The sequence below is a fragment of the Thamnophis sirtalis genome, unplaced genomic scaffold (genome assembly GCF_051295495.1).
Source record: "Thamnophis sirtalis isolate CommonGarterSnake01/CBP01778 unplaced genomic scaffold, rThaSir2_p1.2 scaffold_1, whole genome shotgun sequence".
In the NCBI taxonomy this organism is placed as follows: Eukaryota; Metazoa; Chordata; class Lepidosauria; order Squamata; family Natricidae; genus Thamnophis; species Thamnophis sirtalis.
The window spans coordinates 160956678-160975926 of record NW_028261381.1 but is presented as its reverse complement, the minus strand read 5'-3'; the positions used below and the strand labels follow the sequence as shown (position 1 = coordinate 160975926).

Here is a 19249-nt window from a genome sequence, read left to right as displayed (position 1 = left end):
GAAAGAGAGAGAGATGAGAGAGAGAGAGAGAGAGAGAGAGAGAGAGAGAGAGAGAGAGGGAGAGAGAGAGATAGAGATAGATATGGACCAATAAATGGTAGACATAGACACATAGACATAGACAAATATTCTAAATGTAACTGAAGTGGAACAAATGAATTTTTAATATTCTCCATTAAAGTAAAGAAATCCTCCCTGGGGATTTAATGGAAGTATGAAACACAAAGGAAGGTTGGGAACTAATGGCAAGAAATTGGTGATAAGTATGATGTACTGTATATGTGCTGACCCTGGCCATTTTATCATGAAACGAAATGCTAAAAGTCACTACATCCCACCCCTGAGAATTTTATCTGGAATTCTCTTCTCTCCCCACAGCACCTGGACAATTTCCTCCAAGCTACCACTGCCACTCCCCTTTATTGTCAGTGGTATCCTTCTATTGTAACTTCTGCCAATGGCGACACAAGTCGTACTCACCGGGCACAGGCAAGATAGCCAAATACATGTGCTACTAAGACAGGGCCATGCGCTGCTTCCAGGTGGTCACACAAGCGATGCACAAACTCTGAGACTGTAGACGATACAGCTGGTGCTGCAAGTAGAGCGTAGGAAGGCCAACGCTGGGCTTGTCTTATGGCCAGGGCCACTGGCAGAGCATAGCCACCCTTTGCAAAGCTTTGCAGGAACAGCTCCTGCTGGGCAGGCCTCAGCGTGCGCCCTGCGGATGCCAAAGCTTTGGAGAGAATCACCGCCACTTGCTCTTGAGAAAGAGGCCCCATCTCAAAGTAATCCTCTGGAGCCCCAGTCATCTTCTGCAGGACTTCGCTTTCCTTCTGCAGCACAGTAAGAATCAGGTGTGTCTTTGGAGGGCAGGTTTTTGGCAACCAGAAAGCTCTCCGAGCATTTCTAGGGGTGCGTAGCTGCTCCATCGAATCAAGGAGCAGGACGAGGGACCGTGTGCCCTGGCAAGAAACTGAAGAAAGCAGGCGGTGGAAGAGCAGGACTGGATTGCCAACTGGCTTGGTGTAAGGGAAGCCCATGGCTAAGCAAACCTGTTGGCAGAGGCTGTGGAGAAGGCTGTTCCGTGTGGAACTATCCTGCGAAGTTCCCAGCAAACGAAGTATCACCACCGTTTCCTGATCCAGGGTGGTTTGTATGGCTTCACCTAAATGGTACAAGAGGGCTGTTTTGCCACATCCGGAGGGGCCATAGATGACAAGTGGGGAATGGGCTCGATGGTGGTTCTGCTTAATGCGCTGGCAAATGCGACCCAGCAGATTCTGCTGCCAGCAGAAAGCCTGGCTGTGTTTTTGACCAAGGGCCATGTGATGTGTGAGCTCCCAAATCAGCTCAGGCGGCTTCCCAAGGTTTTGTTCTTGGGATCGCAGGCTCCTGAGCACGTGATGGTTGGTGGCAGCGATGAATTGGTCACAGAAATCCTTCAAATACTTGGGCCAGGGCTTGTGCCGGATAGACGCGGGTCCTATCTCATAGGGAACCCTGTGAACCTTAATCAGCTCAGGACACCTGCATACGATGTTTGCCTTCAGATCTGCTAACTGTTGCGGTTCTTCAGGGTGCAGCTCACCACCAACTTCATCTGTGCCCAGTCGTGAGTCCACTCTATCTGATGTGGGCATGTCCACTTCTGTGAAGAACACCATGGTACTTTGGCCATCGCATTCACCTGATCTGAAGAGGCCAGCCTCAATTTCCTGATGTATCTCTATAAAAGATTGTGAAGATATGAATATGGACTTCAGAAGGCCTAAGCAACTAAAGGTAAAGGTAAAAGATTCCCCTCGCACATGTGTGCTACTTGTTCCCGACTCTAGGGGGCAGTGCCCATCTCCGTTTCAAAGTCAAAGAGCCAGCGCTGTGCAAAGACATCTCGGTGGTCATGTGGCCAGCATGACTAACACTGAAGGCGCACGGAACGCTGTTACCTTCCCACCAAAGGTGGTTCCTATTTTTCTATTTGCATTTTTTAATGTGCTTTCGAACTGCTAGGTTGGCAGAAGCTGGGACAAATAACAGGAGCTCACTCTGTTACGTGGCACTAGGGATTTGAACCGCCAAACTGCCAACCTTTTAATCGACAAGCTCAGCGTCTTAGCCACTGCGTCCCCAAGCAACTACTACTATAGAACTAAGGAAGCCCTGGACAAGATTTACAGTGGTTGATATAGAACCCCAGTGAAGTTCGTTTAGCTGCTATCTGCAAAACTTCTCTTCCCATTGAAAGTCCTCTTTCACTTTACCCCCCTTACCCCAATCCTTTCTTCCTACCAACATGATCCATCTTTACCTAACTTGCCAATGGGAAGTTTCAGTGAAAGGCTGAAGGACAGATTGCTTTCTGTGTATGAAGATCATCCACCATGTGAGTATACATTGGTGGTGATGCTAGCTGGCTTCTCTGTCCACCATTCGATTGCTTTAATGGCAGCATTCCAACAAGGAGGTACAGCACGTGGTGGGATTCAATTTTTTTTACTACCGGTTCTGTGACCGTGGATTGGTGGGTGTGGCATGGTTTGATGAGCGTGGCAGGGGAAGGATACTGAAAAATCCCCATTCCCTCCCGATCAGCTGGGACTCGGGAGGCAGAGAATAGATGGGGGCGGGGCCAGCCAGAGACGGTATTTACTGGTTCTCTGAACTACTCAAAATTTCCGGTACTGGTTCTCCAGAACTGGTCAGAACCTGCTGAATACCACCTCTGGTACAGCATCTCATTCTTGGCAGGTGCAGTAGTTTGTTAGATTAGGGGAGAAGGGATATAAAGACAGATAGTCATCAACTTATGATCTCAATGGGAACCGGAACCTCTGTTGCTAAGCAACGTTAAGTGAGATGTGGCTGATTTTGCAGCCTTTTTGACATAATTGTTAAGTGAATCACACAGCGGTTAAGGAAATTTGGATTTCCCCATTGATTTTGCTTATTGGAAGCCCCCTGGGAAGGTTGCAAATGGCAAGCACGTGATTCAGGATGTTGCCATTGTAAGTACATCCTGGTTGCCAAGCACCCAAATTTTGATCATGTGACTGAGGACACCGAGACAGTGTGAGGACCAGTCATAGATCATGTTTTTTTTCAGTGCCAGCATAACTTTGAACAGATTAAACAAAAATTCATAAGTTGAGGACTACCTATGCATTTAGGCTCAAGAATGAGGCATTCAACTTCTAAGATAAAACCTGGAATTTTAAAATGTCTATCATAATATGTCTACTAAAATGTCTACTTTTGTAACTTTTAGTGGGCATTTAACAAAGCAAAAATAACGGCTTCGTAAAAGGATGATGGCTTTGCAGTTAAGAAGCTTTTCGCATGCATGCCTAAAAATGAAGAGTGTGGATGCCCTCTGAATTTACTTCTTTCCCTTTTTCTTTTGCCTGTGAGGAAGAAGGAAGCAAGGAGAACCTTTTTACAATGTGCTTAGCCGTTGCTCAGAGTGGGACACTGACTAAGTTAGATTTTCTGCGTTTTCCTGTTGGCTCAAAGTGATATCTGACTCTTCATTCTCTTTTAAAAACAATGAAAATAATTGCAAGGTGTTTTCAGAGTCCTTCTGAAGGTTAGGGAAATGAGAACAATGGCAACGGAGAAGTGCTGTTATTTTTTCCAAAGGAAAGAAAAGACGGGAAGCAACAGGAAGGACAACGACTATGCAACAAAAGAAAAGAGAAAAAGGCAGATGGGGACTGATATTAGGGAATCTTTAGATGTTGTGGATCCATGCGGGTCTAGGACAACTTGCTGCAGCCACCTCACTGGAGCCAGCTCACTACCACCAAGTCGCCATTACCAACTCACCGCCAAGTCATCGCAGGACCACTCAACACTTCCAATCTGCCACAGGGACAATACAGCTGGAGGGAGAGCGCAGCAGAGTGCAGATTTGTGGGGGTGGCCAGCAGTTTCTCACTGGAGAGAGAGCCAGGCTGGCAGGCAAGCGAGTGAACGGGCAGAGTGCAGCGCAGCAGTGGTGGTTGGGGGCTTCCCATTTTCACACCCCCTGCCGCTGCTGCCATCGCCGCTGTGGCAAACTGGGCCATTTATAGCCCAGGTTGTTCAGTTGGCATCGCTGATGTTTGTTTGTTTGTTTATTTATTTATTTATTTATTTATTTATTTATTTGTTTGTTTGTTTGTTTGTTTGTTTGTTTGTCTTGTATGCTGCCCACTCCCGGAGGACTCCGGGCGGCTCACAAAAGACAAAGGAAAGGGGGAAACGAGACAAAGACAACATATTAAAAACAAAACCAACATTCACAATTTCCGTGGAGGTAGATGCTTCTCAACCCCCCCCAGCCTGCTGGAACAGCCAGGACTTGGTGGCTTTGCGGAAGGCCGGGAGGGTAGTAAGGGTCCGGATCTCAACAGGGAGCTTGTTCCAGGCCATACATGGCGGTGGTGGGCGGGGTAGGTGGTGGGGAGGTGATCGAGACCAGACATGTCCCATTTTCACATATTCCCGCCGCTGCCATGGGCTGTGTGGCACTGGTAGTGTTTGTGCGGTTTGCCGGCAGCAGTGGTGGGCAGGGCAGGCGGCGGGGAAGCACAGAGGCTGGATATGTCCCGGGGTGAAATGCTACCGGTTCAGGCCGGTTCACTCGAACTGGTTATAAAAAATGCTACTGGTTCGCAGAACCAGTAGTAAAAAATACTAAAAAAAGTTTATAAAAAACTTCAGACAATCAGGCGGCACACAGCTGATCTTCGGAACTTTATTCTTTTACTTTTAAAGCATTTTTTTAACTACAAGTTCTCCGGAAATGTGAGGATGGGGGTGGTGTCCATTTTTTGCTCACAGCAGGCTTTCCTGAAGCCTGCTAGGCCAAAAACAGGGGGTGAGGGTGCTAAGAAAGGAAGGAAGGAAGGAGAAAGAAAGAAAAAGAAAGAAAAGGAAAGAAAGGGAGGGAGGGAAAAAAGAGATGAAGGAAGGACGACAAACCTGGCAATAGACGCAGCTTCAGAAGATAATCCAGTGCTGGAAGGGACCTGGAGCCAAGGTGGCGCAGTGGTTAAAATGCAGCACTGCAGGCTACTGCTAGATCAGCAGGTCAGCGGTTCAAATCTCACCGGCTCAGGGTTGACTCAGCCTTCCATCCTTCCGAGGTGGGTAAAATGAGGACCCAGATTGTTGGGGGCAATATGCTGACTCTCTGTAAACCGCTTAGAGAGGCCTGAAAGGCCTATGAAGCGGTATATAAGTCTACTGCTATTGGAGGTCATCTAGTCCAATCCTGCTCCAGCAGGACATTGTCAAAGTAAATTTCTGTTTTTTGATCCTTCAGTTACATGAGTACATAGCCACGCCCACCCAGTCACATGACTCTCACCAAGCCACACCCACCAAGCCACAGAACCAGTAGTAAAAATTTTTAGCTTTCACCACCGGATATGTCCCATTTTCACACAACCCACTGCCGCCAGTAAACAGCCTGAACATCACCACTACCAAGATGCCCACAACAGCAGTGGTGAGTATGAAAATGGGACATGTCTGAATAGCCCGAACACCACCGCCAAACAAACCAAGCTCCTAATGGCCCAGAGTCTAGATTTATGTGGAGAACCATCTATTTTGTTCAAATGGTACCTCAAGGTACCAGCAAGGCATGCTACGGGGAGACCCCTTATCCGAGAAGCATACCTGACTTGTGGTAATTCTGCAACTGCTCCTGGCTGATGATCCCATTCTTTTGTGCTTGGCAGGCAGCCCTACGGAAGATCAAGAGCAAGTCTTCCTCCAGGCCATCTGGGTCTGCCTGAGATGATTGCTGCAGAACATACACGGGAGGGATGGCGTTCTCATCCTTCAGGTACCTTTGAGCCAGAAGCTGCAAGGTCTTGGGCTCTTCCAGAAGTTGTGCTCTAATGGTCTCAAATTCCAGTTCCACAATGGTCAGAGGAGTGGGGGAGCAGCCGTAATCATTTCCAAGCAGTGCCTGTGGCAAATAAATTTTCTCAGTAATTCTTCTGAAGGTATAAGCTGGGATAACCTGAAAATCCAAGTTGTACCAAGGAGCTTTCTGGTCTCCATTGGAAACTTGTATGAGAAATTCCTTCCAGACTACTCTATATTCATAGCTGTTATTCCTTTTGCATTGTTCCCTCCTTCCTCCTGTTCTTAACTGAATCCTTACAAAATGGGTCAGATATTACAGGTAATCCTCAAACACAATTAAGCCCAAAATTTCTATAGCTAAGTGAAACATTTGTTGAGTGAGTTTTGCCCCATTTTATGACCTTTGTTTCCATAGTTAACTGAATCTCGGTAGTTGTTAAGTTAATAAAAAAAATTGAGTTTCGAGTTTCATTTTATTTATATGCCGCCCTATTCCCAGCGGGACTCAGGGCAGTGCATAAACTCAAGGAGGGGAAGGGAAAAACACAAAAACTACAAAAGTACAGGGCATTTGAAAACAACCAACAGCCACACGATTCGAGAGGGGAAGGGAACTCATCGACCCCAGGCCTGCCGACACAGCCAGGTTTTAACGGCTTTTTGGAAGGCCTGGAGAGAGGTGAGGGTCCGAATATCTACGGGGAGTTCGTTCCAAAGGGCCGGAGCCCCACAGAGAAGGCCCTCCCCCGGGTAGTGGCCAGATGACATTGGCTGGTAGACGGAACCCGGAGGAGGCCTAATCTGTGTGATCTAATGGGTCTTTGGGAGGTAATTGGCAGCAGGCAGTCTCTCAAGTACCCAGGTCCAATACCATGAAGGGCTTTATAAGTGACGACTAGCACCTTGAAGCATATCCGGAGACCAATCGGTAACCAGTGCAGCTCGCGGAGGATAGGTGTAACATGGGTGTACCGAGGTGCACCCACAATCACTCGCGCGGCTGCATTCTGGACGAGCTGGTTTCCCCATTGACTGTTTGTCAGAAGGTTGCAAAAGGTGATCACATGACCTCAGGACACTGCAACCAGTGGTGGGTTACGACCGGTATGCCCCGGTATGGGTGTACTTGTGCCTGCCGGGAGCACCAGGTACCGTTCTGGTAAGGTGCTTCGGAGGGCTCACCAGACAGCCCGTGTTCCTTACCAGTTTTTGAAGTTTGGGGGGCTTTTGCACAGATGCACGGAGCGAATGGCGCCTGCGTGATGCTCCGACGAGCAGCTGGAGCATTGCGGAAGGGTTGCGGAGCATCACAGGTGGTAAGTACGCATGCGTACACTGCGCACGTTCATGTGACGGGCGCCCGGTCCCGTTGCACTGTACTGGTTACACCGGGATCCAGAACCCACCACTGAGTGAAACTGTCATAAATACAAGTCAGTTGCCAAGAGTCTGCATTTTGAGCTCATGACCATGGGAATGCTGCAATAGTCGTAAGTGTTAAAAACAGTCATAAATCACTTCTTTCAGTGCCATTGTAACTTTGGACAGTCTCTAAATGGTTGTAATTCGAAGACACCTATATTGAGGCTGTGTTACTTGCACCAAAAGGCATTACAGAGCAAACAAAACAATCTATGTGGACAATTCAATTAAACAGTTATTGTTTACAAAACAATAACAAAAATCTTGGATATTTGAGGCTTACAGAATAATAGAAACAAGCCATTGCTTTCTCATGTTGTGGTTTTATAGTCACTAAATTAGATGGGTTGAGAAGGTATGCCATTTGCTACCTAACAATCATTTTCTAGAAAAAATGATCAAGAAGATGATTTTTTTTAAAAAGAAAACTTACACTTTTCATAGCAAGCAATACAAATAACATTAAACACATTGTACGGTCTATTTATGACTTGTAATGGTATGAGGAAATGACCTTGGGAGACAGGAAGAAGAAAAGCAGAACTAGACAATATGTAATTTGACACAGCCAACTTGCCACAGCTAACTTAGCACAGTCAATTTTCCACACCCAACTTGCCATGGGACAATGTGCTGCGAGACAAGAGTTACATTAATACCTTGTGGCGGTGGCTCTGGCAGCCCCGTCCAGGAGGAGCTGTGTTTCCCTGAAAATAAGACCTGGTCTTATTTTCTTTTGGGCCCCAAAATAAGAACTAGGGCTTATTTTTGGTGAGGGGTATCTTATTCCCCACCCTCATGTACGGGAGGTCCACTTCTGCTTGCTTGTGGCGGGGCAGGAGGCCGCATGGCATGCCAGTGCGGCCACGCGAGTCAGGGAGGTGGAGTTGCCCCACGTGCCCTGCACCGGCTTACCTCAAGGCTCCCACAGCCAGGCCACCCCCCCAACACCTGCCTTGCCTTGTGGCGGTGGCTCTGGCAGCCCCGTCCAGGAGGACCCTGTGTGGCCACCAGCCCACTTCATCTGCTTGCTCACGGCCTCAACAGAGCAGGAAGCGAAGCGATGCATTGATGCCGCTGCCATGAGATGAAGCGGGGTGGGTGGGGAGTGGAGCTACCCCACGCGCCCTGCACCAGCTTACCTTAGGGTCCCCTCAGCCAGGCCATCTATGCCTTGACACCTGCCTCACCTCGCAGCTGCGGCACTGGTCCACCAAAAGGGGAGAACTATTGTCAGTTTTGAAAGATCGATGTAGCCCTTTTCTGTAGTCCCGACAAGAAGCACAACTCTGAGAACTAACTCTATCTTTATTGTAAGGTTACATTAATACAATTTTGCAAATCTGGAAGCATTCCTCCCTCCCACCCTCTGTTCTTTTTATACCATTTCAAGACCCCATGTGGCAGACATTTTATAAGTGAGTCCATAACACATTACAAATATAACTATCGCTAAAAATAGGCTTAATTGTATTCCAATAAATCAAGGACTACGTGTGAGTCCACCAAGTCAGCAATGGTACAGCAACTAGCTGTACCATTGTCCCGCATACCTACAACATAAGAAGTAAAATAGTAGCTGTGTTATCTCTGATCATGCTGTGGCCCAGAGACCTCCCTAGGCAGAAGGAAAAAAATAAAGGTAGTACTTACAATGAAGCTGGAACTCACTGAAAGTTTCTGGCAGCGTTTGATTTCTTCCAAAAAGAGTTGGGTAGACATATGGCGGGTCCCCATGTGATCAAAAGCGCCCCATCTTAAATCAATAACCTAGAGTAGATTTCAGGATGGATCATAGGAACCGGCTGGCAGACAACATCATCTGGAAACATTTGTTCCCATTTTCATTAAATTAGATAACAGTATATGACTATTACACAGTTAGAGGGTCAGGTTATTGCCAGAGATTGGCAGGTTTGCAACATAAAAAAAAACCCATTTATTTGAAGAGCCACGGTGCCGTAGTGGTTAGATTGCAGTACTGCAGGCTACCTCTGCTGACTGCCGGCTGCCTGCAATTTGGCAGTTCAAATCTCACCAGGCTCAAGGTTGTCTCAGCCTTCCATCCTTCTGAGGTTGGTAAAATAAGGACCCAGGCTGTTAGGGGCAAAACGCTGACTCTGTAAATTGCTTAGAGAGGGCTGTAAAGCATTGTGAAGTGGTATATAAGTCTAATAGCTATTGCTATTGCTATTCTTCCAATTTTCTGTTCAGAGAAGGAAGATGCACTGTGATTTGTCAAATAGACCTCTTTGTATAAATCTGTTAGATCATGCAAGAAGAAGGATATATATAAATGAAATTAACACAACATTTTCAAGCATTGTTCAGATGAATTATACTGTTTTGACTCTTTTGACTATTGCATTGTGAATCTAAACATATGTGCACCAGGATAAATCAAGAATGGATTTAGCCTGACCCAATAGAATTTTTGGGAACTCATGGGGCAATGAGAGCTATCTTTACTGTCATAGTAAGATTACACTGTCTCCGAACACAAAAGATTCATCTTTTTCAGTATCATCATAGTTATTATTTACCAAAAAGTACATTTTCACAAGTGCACTAATAAAAAACCCAATCCTGGAGAACCCCAACCAGAGGTGGGTTGCAAATCCCGGCGCTACCGGTTCGTTCGTGCTCACGTACGCGCCCAGCGCTTCTGCACATGCGCAGAAGGGTCTAGGCGGGTGGGCGGAGCCTCCTGCTGGCACCACTACCAGTTCGCCCAACCCACCTCTGAACCCAACCATAGCAAACAACTCTCCGAGTTGAAGGCCGGTATTTTAGACTTCCAGCTTTCACTGAAATCTTGATATTTGCTGATATTGGTGTCCTCCTTTCAAAGTTTCATTACCAAACTTAGTAACGTCAATGCTTTGTTGGCGTGACCCGACAAAAGCGCGAACGTCATAAGTGCGCTGACAACACCGCAGCGCTAAAACCGCGATGTCAAAAGCGCGCCGACAACAGCGCGCCGACAACAGTGCGCCGACAACAGCGCACCGATAACAGCGCGCCAACAGAAGCGCGATTTACTTTAAGGTAAGATTTACATTTAGGTTTAGGGTTAGGTTTAGGGTTAGGTTTAGGTTTAGGTTTAGGGTTAGGTTTAGGGTTAGGTTTAGGGTTAGGTTTAGGGTTACTTTACAGTGTGCTTCTGTCGGTGCGCTTTTGTCGGCGCGCTTTAGGGCTAATTAGTCGCTCATTCGTCATGCGGTTTTGTCACTGCGCTTTAGACATTGCGGTTTAGTCAGGCACGCTTTTGTTGTGCGCGCATTTGTGGTGGAACCCTTTGTTGACTGACTATTAAGCTTAAAAGATGTTGTAGTGAAACATTTTCCAGAAAAACAAAAAAGAACACAGGCTCAATGAACACCAAAATTCCCCCATTTCAACCCTGAGCTGCAAATATTCTCCACAATTGCTGTTTCCAGCTTACCTCAAACATCAAGCCATGCTTTTGGCAGAAAACTTGCACTTCTGGATATGCCATCTCCATCAAGGCTTCCCTTTGAGCTGCCATGTCTGCAAGGAAGAATTAAGCCCTTTGTTGACAAACATTGGACATCATGTCTTCGAATGGTAATCCCATTGTTCACTCTTGATCCCATAATGCCGATACCCTCTCATCCCCAGTCCGGGATTTAAATAGTGCTTTGTGATCCTATGCACTGCAAAAGATATAATTTCTTCTGCTTCAGCTGTTAGACAGCTGCAAACAGCACATGAATCTTTTTTAAAAATCATGCTCTATGGTACTGTTAGGGATGTAGTGGCTCAGTGGCTGAGCTTGTCGATCAGAAAGGTCAGCAGTTCAGGGGTTCGAATCCCTAGCGCCACGTAACGGAGTGAGCTCCCATTCCTTGTCCCAGCTTCTGCCAACCTAGCAATTTGAAAGCATGTTAAAATGCAAGTGGAAACATAGGAGCCACCTTTGGTGGGAAGGTAACAGCATTCCGTGCCCCTTCGGCATTTAGTTATTCCGGCCAAATGACCACAGAGACATCTTCGGACAGTTTCTAAGCTCTTTGGCTTAGAAACAGAGATGAGCATCGCCCCCTAGAGTCGGAAATGACTACCACATATGTGCAAGGGGAAACTTTACCATTACCTTTTGATGGTACTATTTTCAAGGAAATGTATTCATATGGGGACTCCAGGCATACATTTCTGAGGAAAATGTCAGTATTTTAGCAAGAAGGTTGAGAAACAAAGCCAATGGTTCTTCATCAGCAGCACCCTAAAAATTATCTGTCCCATAGCAGTAAGGACAATATATTTCATTAGACTGCGAGTTTGAAGGTCATATCAAAGGCATGGCACTTTTCTGCCAGGATATTACATCAACATAGAAATATCTGAATTACATTAGGGATTTCTAGTACTATACAGGTAGTCCTTGACTTACAATAATTCGTTTAATAACCATTCAAAGTTACAATAATACTGAAAAAAAAGGGGGACTTAGAACTGGTCCTTTGAAAACTGCAAGAATTTTTCACAAGGACTATTTGAATGGCTACAGTGCTTATTTAACATTCCAACATTCACATTAGGGATTAAAAAGAAGTTGAGTTGTACCCCATTGGATTATTTCTCCACCTTGCCTATCTGATTATCAGTGGTAGTCCAGTTTCTCACACAAGAGATCTTCCCTCTCTATCCCTTATTATCTAATCCTGAAAACAGAACAACAGAGTTGGAAGGGACCTTAGAGGTCTTCTAGTCCAATCTTTGTTCAGGAAGGAGAGCCAGTGATAGGATTCAGCTGCTTCGCTCTGGTTCGAGTGAACTGGTTGTTAAATTACCCCCCCCACACACACACACACATACACACCAGGGATGGGTTCCTGCTGGTTCTAACCGGTTCGGAAGAAGAGATTCCAGAAATCTACCGTACCAGTTAGAACCAGTTCATCACGGAGCACCTGCCCATCCCCCCTCGCTTTCTTCCCCCACCTGTTCTGTCGCCGCTCACGGACGGTAGCTTGTGCAGCGCAGCCAGCCTTCTAGGACCTCCCCGAACTTGCTTAGGAAGTGTGGCTGCCAGCAAAGCACGTTCCAGGGTGGGGAGCAGAGACCCAGGCGGTTTCCTTCGCTCCCCTTGCAAGGGAGTAGTAGGCGTCATTTTTGCATTCCTGCCTCCGCTGGACTTCACGCTCTTCTCCACACAAGAGCGCGAAGTCCAGCGGAGGCAGGAAGGTTCTCGGCGCTCCGGGAAGCCGCAAAAGCAGATGGGAGAGGTGCACAGCTTGGTTTGGAGCTCCAGGAAGGAAGAGAAGAGCATTTCCTTTGCTCCCCTTACAAGGGAGCAGTAGGTGTCATTTTTGCATTCCTGCCTCTGCCGGACTTCGACCTGGAGTTTACCAGCCATCTTAAAGAGAAATGGACCATCAGACCTGCACGACCCCGAGCGACATGGCTCTCTCCAGGTAAGCACCCGCTCTCCTTCCTGCTGTTTTTTTTCCCGCCGAGGGGCAAAAGGAGAGTGGGGCGACCCGTTTAGCAAAGTTCAACAGGGGGGGAGGTAAGTGGGTCTCCTGTTCCTTCACCTCGTCGTGTGCCCTTCCTTTAAAAAAAAACACCTGGCTAAGAGGTCAGTGCTTCACTTAGAGGAGCTCTGGGGATGATGGGTCTTATGGAGGTGGTAACCAGCTGTCCTCAGGAGGGCGAGAAGAACAGTCTCATTGCCTTTGAGGTGTTTTGACTGAGAATGGCAAGCCTGGCTGAACTTTTAGGGGAGAAGAGTCTCTGAATAGTTACGCTGGAAAATCATGCATAGAGTTGTGTGGTTGAACCTTACTTGAAAAGTACAAGATACAAAGACCTGAAACCAGTTGGGTTTATTCCTAAGTAAGCTTCGGTTTTCTGTGAGTTGTGGAAACTGGGAAGATTTATTCTGAATGCCCCCAAATCCTGAGGCTTGAGTGAGGAAGTAATTACTATTTCTTTAAAGGTTGGGGGGAAGAGGAAAATCTGCACTTGATTGAAAGCAAAGATAAGTTAGCAACCCTTGGCAGAGAGAAATGTGAGTATGGTATGCTATGTTGGTGGAATAATAATTCACCTTACAAAGCATTCCTGTTTACTTAAGTAAAACAATACACCTTAGCTCTGGAAAGGGCAAGTCAGTTCAACTTGATTTAAGAAAAAAAGCTTATTGTTGGACTTCTAAGTGTTGAAAGATAGTGCCTGTTCCTTCCTTGCGCATACTGAAAACAAACTTGAGTAGTTATGTGGATTTAATGTGATATTTTTCAAGGGCTGGGAAATCTCTCATGCAGTCTCTGAACAAGAAAAATGCATTTGCATGTTAATGGGGGAAACAGGTGGGCTAATTATAATCTTAAACTATTTTTGGCTTACTATACAGATAATTTAGTACAAAGCCGTGCACAACAGTATTAGATTTCTGTGGTTTTATCTTCCTGGTTTTGGGGAGAGCTATGAAAAGCTAAAACAAATGCTGTGTAACAAGGAAGCATGAAACATTCCTTTTGATTTATTGGAGAATTAAAACCAAACATGATTTCAAAGAAGTTTCATATCATGCAGCTTTCATCAAAACTATTTCACATGCCCTTAAATCTTGGTGGGGTGGGGTGGGGGAGACAATAGTGAACATCTAGGAAGTTGGGTAGTAGTGGCAAATATCTTAGAATAATATTGTGATGCAACTATTATAAATTGTTCAGCAATAATTTAACTAAAATAATTGTGCATACTATATATAAATTGTTACTTCTTAGCAGGAAGTCCAATATTTTTTTCTTTGTATTTTCACATTTGGCTGAGTTTTTCAGTACTACGACATAGTATTCTTTTTTATTGGGGATATATTTATTGGGTTTCAGTCTCCCATCAGTTAAGAAGACAAGAACTGCAAAGCAGGTGGTTGTGCAAATATCATAAGTATTTTTGGAATGTATGTGTGATGTGAATTTCTTGTTCAGAACACTTACCAAGTTTAATATTATGACTGTCTAACTTATTTAGAGGGCGAGTACTTGTTTATTGCAGTAAAGTACAAATGCCATAAGCAAAATACCTGTTTACTCAGAGGTATATATTCCTGCTTAAATTGCTTGATAGCAGTGCGCAGAAACTTTAAATTGTACAGCTCACAGCAGTACAGAAACCTTATATAACAATGACTACTCTTGAGGGTCCACATCGGCTGTTTCTGCTTCCATGTGATGCTTTTGAAATCTACTGGAACATATTAGGGATTTCTGCACTGAGAAGCAGAAGGATGGACTCTCGCCTTTATAGCAATAGCAGTTAGATTTATATACCCCTTCATAGGGCTTTCAGCCCTCTCTAAGTGGTTTACAGAGTCAGCATATTGCCCCCAACAACAATCCGGGTCCTCATTTTACCCACCTCGGAAGGATGGAAGGCTGAGTCAACCCTGAGCCGGTGAGATTTGAACAGCCGAACTGCAGAACTGCAGTCAGCTGAAGTAGCCTGCAGTGCTGCATTTAACCACTGCACCACCTCGGCTCTTTATGATGGGCTTTTGAGACACTGGAAAGCAGTGGGAACTTTTGCTACTTCTAAGTACTTCCACATCCAATAAGAAGAGTAAGGTTCTACATTTAAGCAACAAAAACGAAATGCACAGGTACAGTATAGGTCGTACCTTGCTCGACAGTAGTAACTGTGAAAGGGATCTTGGAGTCCTAGTGGACAACCATTTAAATATGAGCCAGCCGTGTGCAGCAGCTGCCAAAAAAGCCAACACAGTTCTAGGCTGCATAAACAGACGGATAGAATCAAGATCACGTGAAGTGTTAATACCACTTTATAATGCCTTAGTAAGGCCACACTTGGAATACTGCATTCAGTTTTGGTCACCACAATGAAGAAAAGATGTGGAGACTCTAGAAAGAGTGCAGAGAAGAGCAACAAAGGTGATTAGGGGACTGGAGGCTAAAACATATGAAGAACGGTTGCAAGAATTGGGTATGTCTAGTTTAATAGAAAGAAGGACTAGGGGAGACATGATAGCAGTGTTCCAATATCTCAGGGGTTGCCACAAAGAAGAGGGAGTCAAACTATTTTCCTAGGCATCTGAGGGTAGAACAAGAAGCAATGGGTGGAAACTAATCAAGGAGAGAAGCAACTTAGAACTGAGGAGAAATTTCCTGACAGTTAGAACAATTAATCAGTGGAACAGCTTGCCTCCAGAAGTTGTGAATGCCCCAACACTGGAAGTCTTGGAAGAAGATGTTGGATAGCCATTTGTCTGAAATGGTATAGGGTTTCCTGCCTAGGCAGGGGGTTGGACTAGAAGTCCTCCAAGGTCCCTCCCAACTCTGCTATTGTGTTGTATTGTATTGTATTGTATTGTATTGTATTGTATTGTATTGTATTGTATTGTATTGTATTGTATTGTATTGTATTGTAAGAAATTGATTATCTTTCCTTGAACCTCTTTATGCAGAGACAGGTGCTGAAAAATCCTTCAAAGAAATGGAAACAGTGATTGAGTGTGTGTGTGTGTGTTTGGGGGGGGGTTGTTTCTGTTGTGTAGGATTGGAATATAACTGGATTTTGAGGGTGGAGGGAAGTTGCAGAAGCTGAAATGCAGTTGGGACAGACTGGGGAGTCCTATGTTTTATCTCTTTTACATTTTCAGAGATTACATACAGGATAAAGAGTTGCACCGATTGTACTTTATATTTGTGTACACAAAATAAAGAACAGGTAGTTCACCACATGACAGCCTGTCAATCTGAAAATACTCTGATACAAATAGGTATTTTTTCTGGTGCACATAATTCCAAGCCCGAGATTTTAAGAGGGTGGCCAATCCAAGTAGTTTCCCCTCTACATACACAGTATATTGTATATTATACTCTACAAAGTGGTTTAAACAACAAAGGCAAGTGTGAGAGAGCACACTGTTCTGCAAATAATCTTACTAGCCTTTTGTATGGTGCTTATGTGTAGTGGTGTTGGTAGTAGCACAAAAAAAATTATACTTACAGACTGCATTTTCCTGTAGATTGTGGTATGAATTTATTTTTTTAAGCAACAGGCCAGAACCTGTGCATATTAATAAGTAGGAAATCTGTTGGACATCAAACTTATTTTAAAAGTCTCATTACATAGAACTCTTTTTAGTAGTCTGGATTATGGAAGAATTGCACGAAAATATTAGTAATGCATAAAAGACAGAAACAAGCCTAAAATAGGGGTGGTGGTGGTGAATCAATTTCTTGTTTATTGCCCATTTGTGTTACAAACTACTCTAAACTGCTGCCTGTTTTTTTAGCAATAACGATTACATTGAATATGATATTAATATATAAAGCATGTGATGGTTCCAGGATCAGAGCTAGTCTATATTTGAATGGCCTGAAGGTATGTTAACATTCAAGGAAGCTAAAGCTGCAATCTAGGAAAGACAGTTCTTGGCCCTCTCAGTACTTGGAAAATAGACCACCTGTGAACCATATGTAAAACCACCCTGATCGCCATATAGAAGAAAGTATGAAATAGGCCTGTATAAACCATTTGGTGGGATTTCAAAGCATTGGAAAGTTGTGGGAGTACTTTGGAACATCTGCTTCATTGACCAGATCTGGAGGAGTGCTCAAAGCCCTGTAAAATAACTTGCCTAGCTTTGGTACAAATGCTAGGACTGCATGGTACTTTGGATTCTGTTCCAAACAAAGTACTGAAGAGAATACAAGACTGTAAACATAGTACCCCACCCACAACTCTTTAAACTAGATATTTCATGAATTTAGGAAAAAAGTGCCGCTGCTTTAAAAAGTACCAAGTAGATGCTGTGGGCTTTACATTCCTATATATTCAAAAACAGTCCATAGCCCTAACAAACATTATTATTTAATGAATTTAAGTTGTTGCCACTGCTTTGAAGTTAAATTGAGATGCATGGATGCCTCTTTCTTTTCTGCGTAATTTATACCTCTATCTTGACTGGGAATGCTGACATCGTCTTGGCCATTCCCTCCCGGTCACATGGCTGGCAAGCCACTCCCACCTGGTTACATGACTGGCAAGCCACTCCCACCCAGTCACATGGCCGGCAAGCCACTCCCACAAAGTAGGCCACACCTATAGAAGAGGTTCTAAAAAATTTTGAAACCCACCACTGCACTGAGGAGAGCCTATACCATTCCAGACAAATGGTTGTCCAATCTCTTCTTAAAATCCTCCAGTGATGGAGTGAAACAGCTCCACTAATTAATTGATCTCACTGTCAGAAAATGTCTCCTTATTCTTAGGTTGTTCTGTCCTTGATTAGTTTCCATCCATTGTTTAATGATTTAACCTGGATTTTTTTTGCCATCACTAATCACCCATTAGCATTCTCATACTATGTAGCTCCTTCTGCATATTTTTTTTTAAGTTTCACTGCTTGGATAAACAAACACAAATTTTGTGGGTTGTTATTCCTCTTCCCTTGTCAAACTGGAACTTTCCATAGTCAGATCTTGGCTTAGGCACTTGGAATTTTGCACAGTGTATTCATAGAAGCCAGCTGCTTACTGAATCATCCTCTCAATGCAATCTTGTCAGGTTCCAGGGCCAGCTGGCTGGAGCAATGTGCAAATTAATTCATTAACATTTTCAATCTTCAAGAGAGCATAGCAATCCAGGGAGGAGTCGGGGGAGGTTAGTGGATCTGGTTATTTTAATCCCATGATCATGGGGGATGCTGCAAAGGTCATAACCATGAAAAAAACGCTCATAAGTCACTTTTTTCATTGCCGTTCTAACATTGAATGGTCATAAACGAATGGTTGTAAGTTGTGGACTACCTTTATGAAGGGAGAGGTGATGTGATAGACTGCAATACTTCAATAGGTTCCCAGGAAGGAGGAAGCACATTGCAAGGGACAAGAGACAACATCGTCCAGAGATGGCTCATGGGAAGAGGAAGAGATTGAGTATAACTACTCCCTAGATCAGGGGTGTCAAATTCAAGGCCCGGGAGCCAGATCCGGCCAGCGGGGTGCTTATATCTGGCTCACGGGGCCTCCCTGGAGACAGTGAAGGACTGGCTGGCCAGCAAAAACAGAACTTGAGAGGGCCGCAGGAGGGTCGCAGGAGACCATCGCAGCAAAAAATTGAGCTTGGAAGCCCGTTTTCACTGGCAGAGTACTCAGGCCAGCACAGGCGCCCCCAACACAAGTGACGTTGAGCTGGCCACACCCACCTTGGCCATGCCCATTCCAGCCCGCCCCCCCTCATGTCAAACCCAACCCTGATGCAGCCCACAATGAAATCAAGTTTGACATCCCTGCCCTAGACTCTCAGGGTATATCTGTTGGCATGGGGTAAAATGTAAAATCCACTGTCAAACCATCTCACCTCTGCACACAAACAATCCTCTTCATTTCAATCAAGCTAATTTCTCTTTCCTTTCACGATCTCTCCTTCTAGGTTGCAAAAATGAGGACAGTTCTCCCTGCTTGATCTACAACATGGCTGATATTGTGACGCGGCTGGGTGGCAGTACCAGAGTGATAACTGATGTCATTCTGTTTAAACCAGGTGTGCCCAACCTTGGCACCTTTAACACATGGACTTCAACTCCCAGAATTCCCTCAACCAGCCATCCTGGGTGGGGAATTCAGGGAGTTGAAAGCCACAAGTCTTAAAGTTGCCAAGGTTGGATACCCATGGTTTAAGCCATGCCATTGAGTAAATATGTCTCCTGAATTGGACAGATAATTAAAACTATAAAAATGCAAATGCTTAGAAGTGCAATACTTACAGCCACTTAGTTTAACACACACACACACACAAACACAAACACCAGAGCAAAAGGCTTTTCCTGATACCCTGACATGCCCATGTCCCATTTAAAATAACAAAAAGAAAAACAGGCTTCGTGATTCAGAAATAATACATGCGATCTTCTGCAACCATATGCAGATTGGGTGAATCAGCTAAGGCAGTCAACCGATTTACATTTTAA

The 19249-nt window shown here is 44.9% G+C and overlaps 1 protein-coding gene across 1 annotated transcript in view; it reads right to left on the bottom strand.

Moving 5' to 3' along the window:
• Positions 1–10813, bottom strand: part of NWD1 (NACHT and WD repeat domain containing 1) — a 36583-nt gene extending 25770 nt beyond the window's left edge. The window contains exons 1-4 of the mRNA XM_087704836.1: positions 10730–10813; positions 8956–9054; positions 5668–5962; positions 481–1729 (exon numbers count right to left, since the gene is read on the bottom strand). Of these exons, the coding sequence (XP_087560962.1) occupies positions 481–1729; positions 5668–5962; positions 8956–9054; positions 10730–10813 (1727 nt within the window). The remainder of the gene's footprint in view (positions 1–480; positions 1730–5667; positions 5963–8955; positions 9055–10729) is intronic.
• Between the last annotated feature and the right edge of the window lie 8436 nt (positions 10814–19249).